The 16,410-nt window shown below is 63.8% G+C and overlaps 1 protein-coding gene across 13 annotated transcripts in view; it reads left to right on the forward strand.

Annotated features, from left to right (window-relative positions):
* The window catches only part of NFIC (nuclear factor I C), a 44,048-nt gene that overhangs the window by 7,592 nt on the left and 20,046 nt on the right, over positions 1 to 16,410 (forward strand). For 5 of the 13 annotated variants that reach the window (XM_072919271.1, XM_030257114.4, XM_030257115.4 and 2 more), the window contains exon 2: positions 10,928 to 11,459. In XM_072919271.1, coding sequence (XP_072775372.1) covers positions 10,928 to 11,459 — 532 coding nt within the window. Of the gene's footprint in view, positions 1 to 10,440; positions 10,566 to 10,927; positions 11,460 to 16,410 lie in introns of those variants that run through there. The other 8 variants (XR_012052139.1, XM_072919267.1, XM_072919273.1 and 5 more) reach the window with 4 other exon arrangements.

Consider the following 16,410-nt stretch of genomic DNA (forward strand, 5'->3'; position numbering starts at 1 on the left):
CCGGGCAGGTCGAGGCAGGGTGGCGAAGGTGACGGGAGCAGCCGGGGCATCAGTGGGTGCCGAGCCCTGCCAGGATCGGGTGGCATCACTGGTGACGTCCACACTGAGGCTGAGGGCTGCTGGTAGGGCTGAGTCTGAGTGGGGCAAAGCTTCATGGTGGGCCAGGAGTGCCCAGTGCCAAATCCTCATGTATTTTTGGCACCAGGATACTTTTGGATGCAACAAATCGGTGCAGGCAAAAGCCTGAGCTCAGCCTCCCTCCCTACCCTGGCAGCCAGACACCGTGAGCTCTCACCCTCGAGGCGGGGTATGCAGACCCCTGAGACGTGCCAGCTGCAGGGAGGGGATGCACAGGGTACCCCCGGGCATCCCGGGGCCTGGCTCGCACCCGGGCGGGCGGCTGAGCTCGCCATCCGTCACGTCGGCCCTGGGCAGGCATCCCCCGCGGCCGGGCGCTCTGTGCCAGCTTGGCCGGGACCCAACGCCCTGCGCCGGCCGCCAAGACCCGGAGCTTCCCGAGTCCTGGAGAGGAGCTGGGAAAGGATCCCGTGGCTCAGGTGCGGCTGGGGGACCTGGGGCCAGCCACTGCCAAGGATTGATTTCTCAGTTAACTCAGCACTGCTCTGAAAGCGCATTAATCCTCCTTCCCCGGCCAGCAGCCAGGGCTGGGCAGCGTTTTGGGTGAAATCCCCAGGCCTGGGCTTTGGGCTGCCTGCCGTGGACGTTTCCCACCACCAGCACCACTCCAGCAGCACTGCCTGGCACGGGAACACCGGGATCCAGCCCTCCTGCTGACCCCTCTTCCCTGGGAGCTTATTCAAGTCCATAGCTGGGTGGATTTTTTTTTAAACTGGGGGTTTATTTTGTTTTTTAAGAAGGCTTTCACTCTCCTTGCAAAGGGCCCCTGCATTCCCTTCACGGGAAAATGGTATTTGACCGGCTGTTGTCCAAAAAAACCCCCAACATGTTTCTGATCATGAAAAACCAAGAAATATTTTTTGCTTTCAAAGGAAAAAAAAAACCATGAGAGAGAAATGTTGATTTTCCACACAGACATTTCCCCTTTCCCCAAACCAGCCCTGAAAAAGAGAGGCACCACTGCTCCCTCCACACCCCAGCGTGTCGTTCTGGGGCTACGGTCCCACAGTGGGTGTCACCCAGGGCTCATCTGGGTGCTGGTGGGTGGGGGCAATGCCAAGTGCGTGCCCCTCTCTCTGCTCAGACCCCCTTTTCCAGATGCTCCTACAGCTCCCAGAGGCATGTGGGGCTGCCGGGAGGACGGTGAGCTGCCGGTTGTCCCCAGGGAGGCACCGATCACCGTGTGCTGCGGAGCCGCCAGCCCGCCTCGCCCCGCTGCCACCTCCGAGGGGCCTCTTGGTCGCACGGTTGCCTGGCGGAGCTGTGATGTGCCGGATCCCGCACCCCTCCCGCCGTCCCTGGCCGCTGCCCAGCGATTTGGGAAAGCGAGGCGGCGCAGGCTGAAATGTGACCCCCGCCACGCTGCGCCGCAAAATCTCCTTTAGTAACCTGTGCGCCAGGACAGCGAGAGCGCGGCGTGAATACCAATGAGGGCAAAAGTGCCGAGTAAAGAGTTTTTGATGGAAATGGCATCGCATGAGAAGGAGAGCGGGAGCGAGCGGGCGGGAGCGCGCCCGGAGCACAGCGGGCACACACGTGTGCGCACCTGCGGCCGCGGGCTGGGCGCGGAGCGGGGCGGGGTGCCAGGGTCGTGCCACCCTGGCGAGCACGGGGAGATGGGAATGGGGGTGACGGGGGTGCGGAGCGGCAGATGAGGGGACACGTGGCAAAGGGTTGCCACGGGCAGGGTGGCCGCAGGGTCCGGGGCACCTCCGCGGCACATCGCGGCCGCAGGGAACGGCTCCGTGGCTCCCGCAGCGCGCTGCTGATCAAAGGCCGGGCGGGGAGGGAGCGGGCCTGTGTGAGCAGCGCCCTGGCCCTGCGCCACCCCACCTTCCCGCTCCGCTCCCCCGGGAGTTTGTTAAACAAATTTCTCTAATTGCACAAGCCGAGGAGTTTGTTGGAGAAAAAAGCTGGGGAAATTCCCCTCCTCTGGGCCACCCCTTTCCCGCTTCCCCCGGGGCAGCCGGCGCAGAGGGAGCAGGTCCTCCCCGCGACCCCCGGCTCTGCGGGAGGCTGTGACCCCGACGCCTGCGGGATGTCCTCATGTCACCCCTGCCTGCGCAAGGACGTCCCCTGCTCGACCTCTTCGCAGCCGGGTTACGCACATTCCCTCCCGTCCAGCCCCCGGGGTCAGAGCCTGTCACCTAAGGCGGTGACACCCAGCACCGCCGCCTGCCCTTCCCGCTGGCGTTCTCCATCGCTTGGCTGAGCACCCCTGGAAACGGCCTTTGTGAGCCTCCCGTGGGCAGCCCCTGACATCGAATCCCGCCGGATTAGCGAACGTACGGGATAAAAGCCTCGGCTTGGCGGCAGTTCTGTGCCGGTGGGGGCTGAGGCGGTGGCCCTGCCAAGAAGGGACGATGCGCGGCCGGGTCCTGCCCTGGTTCTCGCTGAGGTCATGGCTATAGATAGGCCGGGAGGGCTCAGCGCCGAGGGCAGGATCCTCACGCCCTTGCCAGCTGCACCGAGAGCCCTGTGGGCATTCAGATGTGCCAGGCGCTGGGGGTTGCTGATGGAACTGTTGGCTGGGACAGCCACTGGCCATCGCCAGGTGACAATCTGGTGCTGCAGGGTGTGACCCTACACCTGCAGCGATGCTCAGACCCAGCCACTTTCCATCCTCCGTGGTGAGTGGGGTCCTGGTGCTGGTGCAGTGACCTGGGGTGGCTTTTTCTGTTGCTTCCCACCGTGTTTCTTTTTTTCTCTGCTCCCAGGCAAAGCCAGGCTGGGGCACCCCCACCCCCAGGGTACACCCATGGGTGCAAAGCTGCTGGGTCAGGAGTGCAGGGCTAGGGTTTGCCCCCTCCAGCTGCCCAGTCTGGGTGCAGCTCAGCTCCCCACAAAGCCAGGCAGGTGTGTGCCCAGGGTGCCCCCACCAGCCCCGTGGGGCTCTGGAGCGCCGGGGTGGCTGGGCAAGGCGTTGTTGATGAGGGCACTAAAAATAGAGAAGGACTGGGATCTTAATGGGACTTTGTGGGAAACCTGGAAACATTTTCTCATCCCCATAAATGAGTCCAGATGCATTAACGATGACTGCATCGCATCCTGAGGTACCGCCGGAGGGAACCGGGCCGCGCTCAGCAGCTTCCTCGCCTTGCGGTGGGGAATTGGCTGGAGAGAGGAGTCACCGGCAGTAACCGGGGCGAGCTGTGACTGCTGTGTCCCACGTGGGGACAGGAGCCTGCCCAGCATGACCTCGGTGAGGACCCCAGACCCCGTCCCGGCTCTCTGTTGCCCGTGCCCATGGGCGCTCACAGCTGTGCTGGCAGCGTGCAGATGTGCTTGGGTTGCTCATGGCACCGCAGTCCCACGAGCTCTCTGGAGCACCCCAGGCCCTGAGGTGGCCAGCGGGGGGGCAGTGAGGTGCTGCAGGAGGGCTCCCAGTCCCAGGGCCAGTGGTGCTGCTACCCCAGCGTGCCCTGTGGTGGCATCGAGCTGGTGGGATCCAGCCCGTTGAGGGTTTTTTCCTGTTCCATCGTGGAGCTGTGACAGGGGTATTGGCTCTCAAAGCGACCCCACAGCGGGACCTTGGACTCCCCTAGAGGGTGGCTCGGGGCCAGCCTGGGCAAGTAGCCCAGGGCGGGTGGCTGTTGGAGCCCACGTCACGAGGCAGGTTGGCACGGCCGTCTCCGCGGTATGGCAGTGTCACTTAGCGGTTACAGCAGCACCCGGGAGGCAAGGGCAGCCCCACCCCGGGCCTCAGTTCACAGCCAGGTGGGGCACAGCGCCTGGCACAAGAGGAGGGCACTCGCCCCCTGCCCAGGCCGGGCTGCTGACCCATCTGGTGGGGAACGAGGGGACCGGCCACAGCCACCAACCTCCGCGCTGGCACCACCGAGCCCAGGGCCCGAACAGAGTCCCTTTGTGCAGGTCAGCCCCCACCCGCTTCTGTCGCTTGGGAGGCGTCCAAAACCCTCCCGAAATAGGACCCAGCCGGGCTCAGCATTTGAATTTGCCCAGGAAGGCTCTGCTGAGCTGCCGAAAGCGGATGAACATTCCCCTTCCACCCCGCTAAACTAGTCCCATCCCTCATGGCTCGGCTTGCAGGGTCTGGCCAGGGTCAGAGCTGACCCTTTGGGGACACGCCCAGCCCCTTTGATCTCCAGGCGCCACCCGTGCCTCAGTTTCTCTCTGTGGAGGCTCCTGGCAGGCTGTCCCGAGCACCCAGGGAGCGATGAGGTGCTGGAGGAGGGGCTGAGCCTTTGGCACATCCGTGGCACTGGGGCTGTGAGGAGGCCATGAACTCTGCACCTCCAGAGCCCCGGGGTGGCTGATCCTCCTGCGAGGTCACCGATTCCGCAGCAAAAGGCCGGGGCTATTTTAAACCACTGAGCTGCTCCAAGAATTGGATTTGCAGCGGAGTGAGCCCCAGAAACCCATCACAGCACTGCCCATCGTGGGGTGCAGAGATACCCCCTGTGCCAATCCCCCTCACAGGCACCCCCAGGAGGGAGCTGGGGCCACCTCTCTGCACCCCCACACCTTTAGTGGTGCATGATTAACCCCCTTGGAAAGGCGAGGACAAAGCAGGCAGGGCTAAAAATACGTTGGGAGGGAACTAAAACCTCCTGCGTCAGAGTTTAAAGCCAGGCTCAGGGCCCTGGGCCCGCTGCGGGGGGGCTGGAGGGACCTTTCTGGTGGTGCCCCCTCCCCAGAGCGAACAGGGTGCTGCCAGCCCCACCACATCTCCTGCCTCAGTTTCCCTCTGTGCTCCTGGGACCAAATTCCGTCCCCAGGTCACATCCTGGTGGCTCCCAGGCTAAGACCCTGGGATGTGGGATGGGCAGAGCGCTGGGTCTCAGGCACTGCATCCCTGTGTGTGCCAGGAGCAGGGATGGTGGGGACAGGCCACCCCCAGGGCCCCACACTGACAGCAACGCCAGGACCCATTGGCAAAGCCTTTCTTCTTTCCAGTTCCATAAAACATTTCCCTTCCTTGGAGCCCCGGGGGGGTTTTGGCTGGGAAGCCACGCGGCTCTGGTGCTGCTGGCCATGGGATGCTGCCCAGGATGAGGTGGCATCTCCTTGGCCATGGGCTGGGTCCCCTAGTGCTGCTTCCAGACCTCTCCCAGATCTCAGCAGTCACCATCGCATCCTTCCTCTTCTGTGGGCTGGCCTGGCAGGTGACATGCCTCAGTTTCCGTATTTTTGGAAAGGCAGCGCCTCACCCTGGGGGCAGGTGGGGTCACCCTGGGAAAGTGGCTGAGCCGTCGGCTCCCAAACCCCAAAGGGGACGCACAGAGACGGCACCTGAGGAAACTGAAGCACCTGGGAAGTCAAAGTGAGTCTCCAGGAAGGCAGTGAGTGGCTTTGGGCTCTAACACAATCCAGTCTCCCTCAGCAGAACCTCCTGACTCCTCCACCACCCAGTGCTGGCCGTGTTGCTATGCACATCCCTGGGGCATTCGTACCCCTCCCTGCATGCTGGGCACGCTGCTGCCCCGTTTGGGGTGCATTTAGGAAACCCGGGGACCGGCAATGCCAGTTGTTGCTGGGCTGGGGGTGCAGGCAGGCAGAGCAGAGGCGGTGCTGGGCACGGTGTCGGGGCACGTACCATGCTGCCGGAGATGCCCCTCCGGCTCCATCCCACCTGGGCCACCCCCAGCTGCCGTCTGCAGGGCTGGCGGGGGCCCAAGCAGCGCTGGCACCGGAGCCCGGGGCTGCCAAGAGAGCTGCTTTTCTTCCTGATGTTTTCCAAAAGCAACTGGCAGGTTCCCTGCCGCCGCGGCCTCCTGTGACCCGCGGCCTCGGCGCGCTCCCCGCGCCCCCGCTCGCAGCCGCAGCACCTGCGAGGGCGAGCGCCAGCACCGCTCCCGCCCCGGCACGTAGGCACGGGCAGGTGGGCACCGGCCCGGCCCCGGGGGCGGTTTTGGGCAGCGCCAGGTGTGGGGACCCCAGGGGTGCGTGGTCACTGTGGTCCTGGGTGTGTGGTGAGCACCGGGGGCTGTACGAGCCCACCCATCCCCTCTGGGGCTGATCCCGAGCAAACGAAAGGGGGGAGCCCCTCTCTGCCCCATATGGGCTCATCCTTCCACCAGAACCCATAATGGGAACACCCCAGCCCACCCACAGTCCCCAGCCATGTGTGGGTGTTGGCTGGGGGATGCTCTTGGCTCTGGGGGGAAAAGAATGGCAGGATCTGGAGAGAGAAACTGTGAGGAGGCTGCACCTCCACCTGTGCCAGCGGTGCCAGGCAGATGCCCTGGGCACCCAGTGTGGGCTGCAGGAGGGGTTTTGCAAGTGAGGGGCTGGGTCAGCCAGGAGCTAGAGGGGAAAATGGCTGTAACAGAGTGTTCTGCCCCACGGGCAGCTGTGTGCACAGCAAGGCCTGCACAACCCGTACCTGCCCCGGGAGCCTCAGCTGCCCCCGTGCCCCCTCGCTGCCCGCCCCAGCGCAGCGCTGCCGCTCTCTTTTCCGGGCTGGGGAAAGTGTTCCCATGCAGAGCAGGATGGGACACCCGGCCGCGCCACACCGGCGAGCAGCAAAAATTATGAATAAGCTCTTGTTAATAAATACTTTATGATGAATCCAAATAGATTTCCTCCTCTGGAGCAATTATTGCAAAATGGGCTCTAATAGGGTGCAGGGCGGCCCCGGGAAGGGCTGGGTGCCTTTCAGGGCCTAAGTGCCTCCTTCCATCCCCTCTAATGAGCACTTCCCAATCATTTGCATCTGTCTCGGCAACAGGTCTCATTACCAGGTTAACTCATTACCCAGAGCCGCTTCAGCGAACAGTTAGAAGCGGCTACCGGAGGCTCCGGTCCGTGCTAAGGGCATCTGCGGGCTCTGATGAGGAGAAAGCAAATTCCCGCTGTGCCCTTTTAAGGTACTGGGATTTTCAGGATTATTGGAACCTCTGTAGTCGCATCCCCTCCTGCCACTATGCCAAGGCTTCTCATGGGGGCACGGAGCCCGGTGCCCGACTTGCCAGCCCCTGCCCGGGCTCGCAGGGCCGCGGGACCTGGCAGGAGCGGCGGCTGTGGGAGCCGGCAGCGCTTCGGAGGTGTGCGGCTGCTGGAGGGGCGGCTGAGCATCCTTTCAAGGAGTAAACCCTGTGTGGTCCCTGCAGGGCTGCCACGCAGCGAGGCTGTCCTGCATCGCGCCCTGCCCACGGCGGGGATGGCATCCCGCTCCTGCCCGCGGTGGGGATGGCATCCCGCTCCTGCCCGCGGTGGGGATGGCATCCCGTTCTCCCCGCGGTGGGGATGGCATCCCGCTCCTCCTCACGGTGGGGATGGCATCCCGCTCTCCCCACCGCGGGGATGGCATCCCGCTCCTGCCCGCAGTGGGGATGGCATCCCGCTCCTGCCCACGGCAGGGATGGCATCCCGCTCCTCCCCACAGCCGAGGCCGTGCTGCTGGGGAGCAAAACCGACTGCCGAGGTGTCTGACCCCTCCCGTCCCGCTCCTCCTCCTCCGCCCCTCACCCCAGCGCCTCCCCCGTGAAAACTGCTCGGGAATTTCCTGAGGAAACGGGTTTTTTTTTTCATAGGAAAATTCAGGCTGTTTCGCTGAGTCCGACCTGTTTGGACAAGGCGCTGGAGCAGAGGATGCTCGGAGGGTGGCCAGCCCATGCCGCGGTGCCCGTGCCAGGTGCTGTGTCCCTGCGTGGCACGGAGCATCCCCCTGTCCCCAGAGTGCAGAACCCCAGAAGAGGCAGCGCCTCAGCTGTGCCCCTTCCCAATCCCTGGCACTGCCAAACTCTGAGCTGCACAGGAGTTAATCCTCCATGGCATGCCCAGCTCCACACAGAGTGTCCTTCCTTCCTCTTCCCACTCCGTGACAAGACAGAGCCAAACTTGACCTGTGCCTCAGTTTCCCATCACAGCACATGGCATGGAAAAGCAGCGCTCCCCCTGGAAAGGGGGTGCAGGGGGGCCCGGAGTGGGGCCGGCAGCACCAGGCACGGGCGTGCTCCTGCCTGGGTTGCAGGGCTTTACAAGCCTGGGTTGGATGAGGCCCAAGCACAGGCTCTGCTGCCAGATTCCCATCCGGAAATGCCCCGGGAGCAGCCTCGTCTGGGGTATTGCAGCACGTCTCTGCTTCCCAGCCCCGCAAAGGAAAAACAGCAGGAGAAACACTTAACCAGTCTTGTGCCGGCACTCGGGCTGCTGGGCTGGGAACGTGGGACAGGGACAGACAGACACATCCGTGCCTCTGCCCTCCCGAGTGGATCCGCTGCCAGCCGGGACGCTGTGCCCTCAGCGTGTCCCCTCAGCCCCACAGCAGCCGTCTGCTTGTCCTGATGCCCCCGGCCGCCCTCGCCTGCCCTGTAAAGCAGCTTAACTCGGCATGGCAGCAGGCTAAGCCGGCCGGGAGGGAAAGTTGGCGAGTGGCTGATTGGCTTTGGGTGCAGCTCCCGGCCTGCCCTAATCCCGGGCACCTCGTGGCGGCTGTGATGGCTTCGGGGTCACCGAGGGCTGCGGGGCCTTCTGCACGCAGCGGGTTTTTGGAGGGTCTCGGTGTGGGTCCAAGTGAGAGCTGCCAATTCTTGGCACAGTGGTGGGGCAGGGCACAGAGCCTGGGGTGCTGAGGAGAGCACTGAGCAACCCCCAGCCCCAACAAGCAGCACCCAAGGGTGCTGCCTCACCCAACCCAGCCCGGATAACCTGGTTCCTGCCACGTTTCCCCGCAGCGCTGCCTGGGGTGGCACTCCCAGGGATGGGGACAATGCGCGGTGTCCCCCCGGCCCTGCGGCCAGCCCTGCCGCCGGCTGCCTGGGGAGGGTGGCGGGGCCACGGGATGGCAGCAATTTGTCGGGCTCGTCTGAATAACCGGCCACCAAGGAAGATCAGCCGCCCACCGCCCCGGCCAAGTATTGTTTTTGGAACTCGCTGCTGCTTTTTTCGGCTCCTGTCTTACTTTTCTTTGACCTTCTTCCCTGATTTAAGACACATGCCCAGCCCTTGCCCAGCTGCACTGAATTAGCGGCTGCTGCTGGGGAGGGAAGAGGGAACCAGACCCTGTGGCGGCCCCGGGAGCAGCCGGTGGGGACAGGTTCCCCAGGCAGAATCGGGTCCTCCACGCAAAGAGGGATTCCTCTGGCAGGATGAGCCCCCTGGGCAGGGACAGGTCCCCAGGGTTGGCATGGGTTTGTCTGCAGATTTGGGTCCCTATGGGTACAATGGGCTCCCCAGTGAGGGGACAGTCGCCTGTCCCTTGTTGGGCATGGGAGGGACACCTGTGGGGCACAGCTTTTTGTCCAGAGAGGTGCTGGTGGCCCCCAGAGGTGGCAGGGTCTGTCTCATGAGGAAGGATCTGTGTGTGCAGGGACTTTTGGGGGGTTAGTGGGGCTGTGCCGGGGGTTGGGGCTGGCAGTTCCTGGTGTCTGTGCTGGGTTCAGGGACAGTGGGGTCTGCACTGGGATGTCTGTGCCAGGTCACAGCAGGGTCTGTGTAGGGGTCACTGGTTCAGGGGACACCCAGGGACTCACACTTGCTGTTGTCAGAGTTTGTGCTGAGGGAGCAGATTTAGGGTTAATGGGATCTGTGCTGATCTTGGGAACAAGTGGGAGTTAGCAGGGTCTGTATGGGGCCGATCCTTGCTGGGAAACTGTTTCAGGGGACATTGTTCCCTCCAGGCAGGGTTACTCTGGGACACAGCTGCTTTGCCAAGGAATGGCATCGCTGCTCCGGGACGAGTGGGGCCGGATCAGGAGCGCTCACCCCATCCCCCAGCCACAGCTCTGTCCTTTCCCAGCTCCTGTCCGTGGCCACCTCCTCACCTCAGAGCAGCACTTGCCCCTGGCACCCTCCCCAGGCATGACCCTGTGCCATGGCAGTGTCAGTTGTCACCAGCCACCCCCCTCTCAGCCCTGACACCCTGCAGCAGGAATCCAGCTGAACTCCTTCCTCCTTCTCCTTCTCCTCCCCACAGTCATGAGGGACCACAAGGGCCAAATCCTGTCCTTGGGGACCAGCTTGGTGCTGCCCTGGCTAGACACAGGGATGTTCAACCCTCTGCCTGCTGCTTTCCAATCTGTGCTGCTCCTCACCAGGAAGGCTCTCCACACCTTTCCATCCCATGGTGGTGTTGTGGGCCCCCAGCCAGGAAGCACTGATTTTCCAAATTGGAAAAAAAAATGGGATGCGGGAAGGAGGGGCCAGGGATGGGGATGCATTTTCCTTGTTTTCTTTTTGGGGCTGGGCTCATCCAGCAGCGCTCACCAAATGGAAAAAGGCAGTCAGAGCACGTCTTGTGTGCCGGGCCAGGCGCCAGCCGCCGGGCTAGCTGCAACTGGGGCAAACTGGGGGAGTTTCTAACTGGTCCAGAGGGAGTGGAGAGGTCCAAGGCACCCACAGCTTGAGAGAGAGCACCCAGCATGCTGCAGGCATGGGGGACCCGGCATTGGGGTGCTGTGGTCTGGCAGCGCCTGACACCAGCACAGCGGCTCCGGTGGGCACAGTGTCAGCTGGGATTTCAGGTGGGATTTTGGCACCTGGTGGTAGCAGATCCTGCGAAGGGGAGGGGGTCCAGGTGCTGCTGAGGTGGCCAGCCTTGTACAGAAGCCTGTCCCTTTATGGCTCTGGTTCCAGTATTGCTCAGCCGCTCCCTGCAGGTTGTTGGTCTGGGAAAACTGCAGCCGGTGGGATTTATGGAGGTCTGCTGGAATGGGGATAACCTCGCTGTGTGGTGAGAGGACCCCCACAACCTCTGCCACAGCTTTTTTTCTGGTTGCACTGGAATGCAGCCCAGTGGGAATGAGCCTGGCAGGTCCCCAGGGCTCCACAGCCACCTCGGGAGGGACTCGGCCAGGAGTGACCCCCTGTTCCTCTGCTCCCACAGGATGAGTTCCACCCCTTCATCGAGGCGCTGCTCCCCCACGTCAGGGCCTTTGCCTACACCTGGTTCAACCTGCAGGCCCGCAAGCGCAAGTATTTCAAGAAGCATGAGAAGAGGATGACGAAGGACGAGGAGAGGGCGGTGAAGGACGAGCTGCTGAGCGAGAAGCCGGAGGTGAAACAGAAATGGGCCTCGCGCCTCCTGGCCAAGCTGCGCAAGGACATCCGGCCCGAGTGCCGCGAGGACTTCGTGCTCTCCATCACGGGCAAGAAGCCCTCGTGCTGCGTCCTCTCCAACCCCGACCAGAAGGGCAAGATGCGCCGCATCGACTGCCTGCGGCAGGCGGACAAGGTGTGGCGCCTGGACCTGGTCATGGTCATCCTCTTCAAAGGGATCCCGCTGGAGAGCACCGACGGCGAGCGCCTGGTCAAGTCGGGCCAGTGCACCAACCCCATCCTCTGCGTCCAGCCCCACCACATCAGCGTCTCTGTCAAGGAGCTCGACCTCTACCTGGCCTACTTCGTCCGTGAGAGAGGTGGGTGCTCGTCTGTCTGCAGGGCAGAGCCTGGCTGTGCCCTGCCACTGCCAGCTCTGGGGGGTTTGTTTTAGTGTTCCCTCCCCATCGTCCCATGCCCATCTCCAGCTGGGGACACTGCTCCCCACCACCTTTCCCACTGCAGACCTTGCAGCGCTTCCCTCCCCAAACTGCTTCTGGGGTGAGTGCCCCCCAGGCTGGCCCCTCTCCCCTAGCCAGGACTGATTCCTGCTGCCCAGGAGCACACAAAGGTCCCTGAGGATGCTCCTGTCTCTGGGCATTCCCAGCATGGAGTTTTGGGGGTTAAACCCAGAGCTAACCATGCCGAGCTGAGAGGAGTGGCTGGGCAGCCCGGGCAGGGAAGGGGCAACCTGTTCCTGGTGCATCCCCAAGGGCTGGAGCTGGAAGAGTCCAGCAGTGCCCATTTGCCATGGACTACGATGCCAACCCCTCGATACCAGAGCAAGGACGGGGCAGAGAGGCTGGCTGGGCAGAGCACAGCAAAAACATTGGTGGGGGCAGCTCCTGCTGTGCCCTGAGGGGATGCTGGTCCTGGCCCTTCACCTGCCTGGGCATGCCAAGGACTTGCAGGGAGAACTGGCTGCTTTCATTGCAGCAAGGATGGTCAAATCTCCTCTAAAAGCCGTCAGTCAAAAGGGGGAAACTGAGTCACGGCGTGCAGCACAAGCAGCAGGCCTCAGTTTGTGTCCTGGAGCCATTGTCCTCACCACCACCTCACGTCACCTCCCCGCATGCTGGGAAGGGGAAGCTCATATGTAGGGATTTTACCTGGGCAGATTTGTTGTCCCTGGCTGGTGACATGCTGGCACAGACATGCTGCCAGCAGCTTAGGGTCCCCCGCAGACCCTGCCCTCTGCCAGCACCCCCAGGTGTGTGAGGAGCCAGGGGAGATGCTGTGTGAGCCCAGCTGAGGGCTGGACTGGTTCACAGACAGCAGGATCTGTGACTTGCAGCCCTAGGGGCGACCAAGGGTCTCGGCCACCTCTGGCCAGGCCAGGCTACCCAGGTGTGTGGGGGTAGCAGGATATTGGGCCCCTCCTGGCAGCACCTCCTGCCCATGCCCACAGCACGAGCTGATGTTCCCTGGCCCCCTGAGCCCACCTTCATCAGCACCATGGCAGGGGGAATGTGGGCTGTGGCTCTGTGCCTGGTACTGGCCAGAGCCCAGGGACAGACAGTGATACCACAGAGGCCACGGTGGTGCCAGCAGTGCCAGCAAATCAGGTGCCAGTGTTGTGAATCACGGTGGGCACACGCTCTCCTCAGCTATTCGTGGGCTATGTTGGCGTCACTGGGGAAACTGAGGCAGAGCGGGCATGTGACCTCCCCCACTACCCAGGGAAGGGCTGAGACATGGCCGTGCCAGGCTAACCTGGGTGCTGCATGCTGGACTGGGGGCACCTGTACTGACTGGGATGGATTGGGGGCACCTTGTGCTGGCTCAGCTGGAGGTGTAGTGCCACACTGGGATGGAGTACCCTGAACTGGGCTGAACTGGGAGCACCCTGATGCTGGACTGGGAGCCCTACAGTGGCCAAGCTGAAGGCAGGAACCAGAACCCCTACAGCCTCTGCAATGGGGTCCCCGTGCTGGCAGCCTCCCTGGCCATGCTGTGTCCAGCTGCTGGCCCCAGGAGGTGGCTGCCCCTCTGCCACCCCCCGCCCCTCCACCAGCGACCTTGACCCCAGTGTCTGGGTCCCCAGCAGCCGCAGTCACCTGACTGTCTAATTGGGAACACAGCGGCTGTAAATACTCTCTGATAAGGCCTGGCAGCCTCTCACTTTCACTGTTAAGGTCGCTCTGGCCCTGGTTAAGGGGGACCAGCACGGGCCAGGAGCAATAGTGTGGGACCCCTGAGGTGCTGCAGTGTGCTGGGTGCTCGGCATGGTCTGGTCCCAGCCCACGGTGGGCATGATCAGGCTGTGGCTGATGGGAGGGGTCTCCAGCCTCCCACCTTGGTGGAGAAACTGAGGCAGGGAAGAAGCCACCGCATCGATGGGACCCTGCATAGCGTGGCCAGGCTGCTGACAGCACTCGAGGGGTGCTGGGGATCACTGTACCACAGCCTTTGCGGGCTCAGTGAGCTTCTCCCTGCCTGACACGCTGCCCTCCTGCTCCCTCCTACCTGCTCCTGCCCGGCACACTGCCCGTTCTTACCTGCTCCCTCCTGCCTGATTCTGCCTGCTCCCTCCTGCCTGCTCCCTCCTGCCTCCTCCCTCCTGCTCCCTCCTGCCTGCTCCCTGCTGCCTGATTCTGCCTGCTCCCTCCTGCCCTCCCTCTCCTGCCCTCTCCTGCTCCCTCCTGCCCTCTCCTACCTGCTCCCGCCTGCTCCCTCCTGCCCACCCGCTCCGGCCCTCTCCTGCCTGCTCCCTCCTGCCTGCTCCCTCCTGCCTGCCCCCTCCTGCCTGATTCTGCCTGCCCTCTCCTGCCTGCTCCCTCCTGCCTAATTCTGCCTGCTCCTTCCTGCCCTCTCCTTCCCGCCCGCTCCTGCCCTCTCCTGCCCTCTCCTGCCTGCTCCCTCCTGCTCCCTCCTGCCCTTTCCTGCCTGATTCTGCCTGCTCCCTCCTGCCCTCTCCCTCCTGCTCCCTCCTGCCCTCTCCTGCCCTCTCCTGCTCCCTCCTGCTCCCTCCTGCCCTCTCCTGCTCCCTCCTGCCCGCCCGCTCCTGCCCGCAGCATCCCAGCCCCAAGGGGAGGGGGCTGGGGGGGTCTGACCGCTCAGCCCCCCCCGGCCGGGCTCCCGCAGCCCCGTTATCAGCCCCGTTATCAGCCCGAGCACGTGCGCCCGCGCTCCCCCGCCCCCGCCGCCCGGTTTTGCCGGTGTCAGCACAATTTCCCAGCCGCTGCTCTGGCAACGCCGGGGAGGGGGGATGGAGGGATGGAGGGATGGAGGAGCCCCCGGCCCTGCGCTCTCCACCCGCGGTCTGGGGCAGCCTTGGCAGGGGCTGAGCCCCTCCGGGCCCATGGCAAAGGCGAGCTCTGCCCCTCCACTATTCCCCCTGTCCTCGGCTTTCCGTGCCCCCGGCTGGGTAAACTGAGGCAGGACTTGTGTCAGGCTGTGGGGAGGTGCCATCCCAGCCCTGCTGGCCCCGGCGGTGGCCGTGGGGTGCGCCTGGGTTCTCCCCAGAGCAGCACCAGCGCTGCTCCCATCCTGCTCCCAGCCCTGCCACCGCCACCCCCGGTACCTTTCGGGCAGGATAGGAGCAGGATGGGTGCGGGATTGGAGCAGGGTTTGCTGAAGGATGGCTGCTGGATGTGAGCAGGGCTGGATGCAGGATGGATACGGGGTAGGAGCAGGGCTGGATGCAGGATGGAAGCAGGGCTGGATGCAGGATGGAAGCGGGGCTGGATGCAGGATGGAAGCAGGGCTGGATGCAGGATGTGAGCAGGGCTGGATGCAGGATGGATGGAAGCAGGGCTGGATGCAGGATGGAAGCAGGGCTGGATGCAGGATGTGAGCAGGGCTGGATGCAGGATGGATACAGGGTAGGAGCAGGGCTGGATGCAGGATGGGAGCAGGGCTGGATGCAGGATGGATACAGGGTAGGAGCAGGGCTGGATGCAGGATGGAAGCAGGGCTGGATGCAGGATGGAAGCAGGGCTGGATGCAGGATGGATGGAAGCAGGGCTGGATGCAGGATGGGTGCGGGATGAGTGCGGGGCTGGGTGAGGGCTGGGCTGTGCACACCGCAGTGGGGGAGGGGACGGCGCTGCAGCCCAGAGCTGGGTGTGCGGCGGGGGGGGGGGGGGGCGGGGGGGCTGGGGGGAGCTCGGAGGTCGCTGGTGAAAGTCAAAAGCATTGCAGTAAAATGGTAATCAATCTCCCCAGCCGATGGTGCCAGGACCTTCGGAGCATTACGGAGAGATTCCTCCCAGCAGCTCCTGTCGGCAGCAGCCAGTCTTGGGAGGGGGGAACAGTGCCCCCCTCCCTGCACCCTCCCACTAGTGCTCCCCACCTCCATGGGCTCACTTGCTGTGCTCTCACCATGGTGTCTCCATCCCTGCAGCCCCATCTGTGCATCCTTGTATCCCCGTGCTGCTAGCCACCATCCTTGGACCCCACCCCACTCCCAGCCAGGCTCCCAGAGCCGGGGAGAGGCAGAAGAGGGGCAGTGCTGGCCTCTCACACCCTCTGAGGTTCTCCACAGCCCCCTCCCCAGCCGTCATGCAGGCTCTGCCCTGCAATGAGCTTTTCCCGGCAGTGCCTCTTGGCTGAGCCCCCAGGCTGAGCAGGCTGGGAGCAGATGGGTGCCCAGGGCAAGCAGGCAGTGGGCCCCGGGGTGGCATCGAGCTCCAGGCCTTGGCCATGCCACCGCCAGTGGACAGCACCTGGGGGGAGGCAGGGACCCCCGCGCTGTGCCAGCATCTGCGTCTCCCACCACCTGGCAGCCCCTTATCTCCCCCCACCAGCCTCACCGCTGGGTGCGGCGCGAGGCAGATGGCACCAATCTGCCGGGGAGCCCGTGCCAGGGCTCTCGTCCCAGGCGCGCTGCGGCCGTGCCAGGCTGTCCGTGCCAAGCGTCTGCTCAGCCCCTCCAGATGGAGGGGCAGGCGTTTCCCCGGGCACCGCCGCTCTACCAGCCCCCGCGCAAATATTTATCGCCAGGGTCATGAGAAGATTGATGGGGTTCACAATATTTAGGATCTGTCATTTGCAGAGCTGGGCACCGGCGGGCGGGCAGGCTGGAGAACCCCCCAGCACACAGATGAACACGAGCAAATCCTCCCCCTGTTCCTCGTGTCTCTACTCCCACCCAAACAGCCGGGGAGGCCGGAATTGGGGGGAGCAAGGTAGGCAGAGCCCAGCAAGTCCAGGAGACGCCCCGGGAAAGGGGACAAGGGTAGGAGACAGCAGAGAATCCGTAGGGGCTGGGTTCCTGGCCCCAGGGCTGCGTGCTGCAGAAGCGGGATGGGAGGGGGCTCCCCAGGGTGC

This window comes from Taeniopygia guttata, chromosome 28 (genome assembly GCF_048771995.1).
Source record: "Taeniopygia guttata chromosome 28, bTaeGut7.mat, whole genome shotgun sequence".
Taxonomy (NCBI): domain Eukaryota; kingdom Metazoa; phylum Chordata; class Aves; order Passeriformes; family Estrildidae; genus Taeniopygia; species Taeniopygia guttata.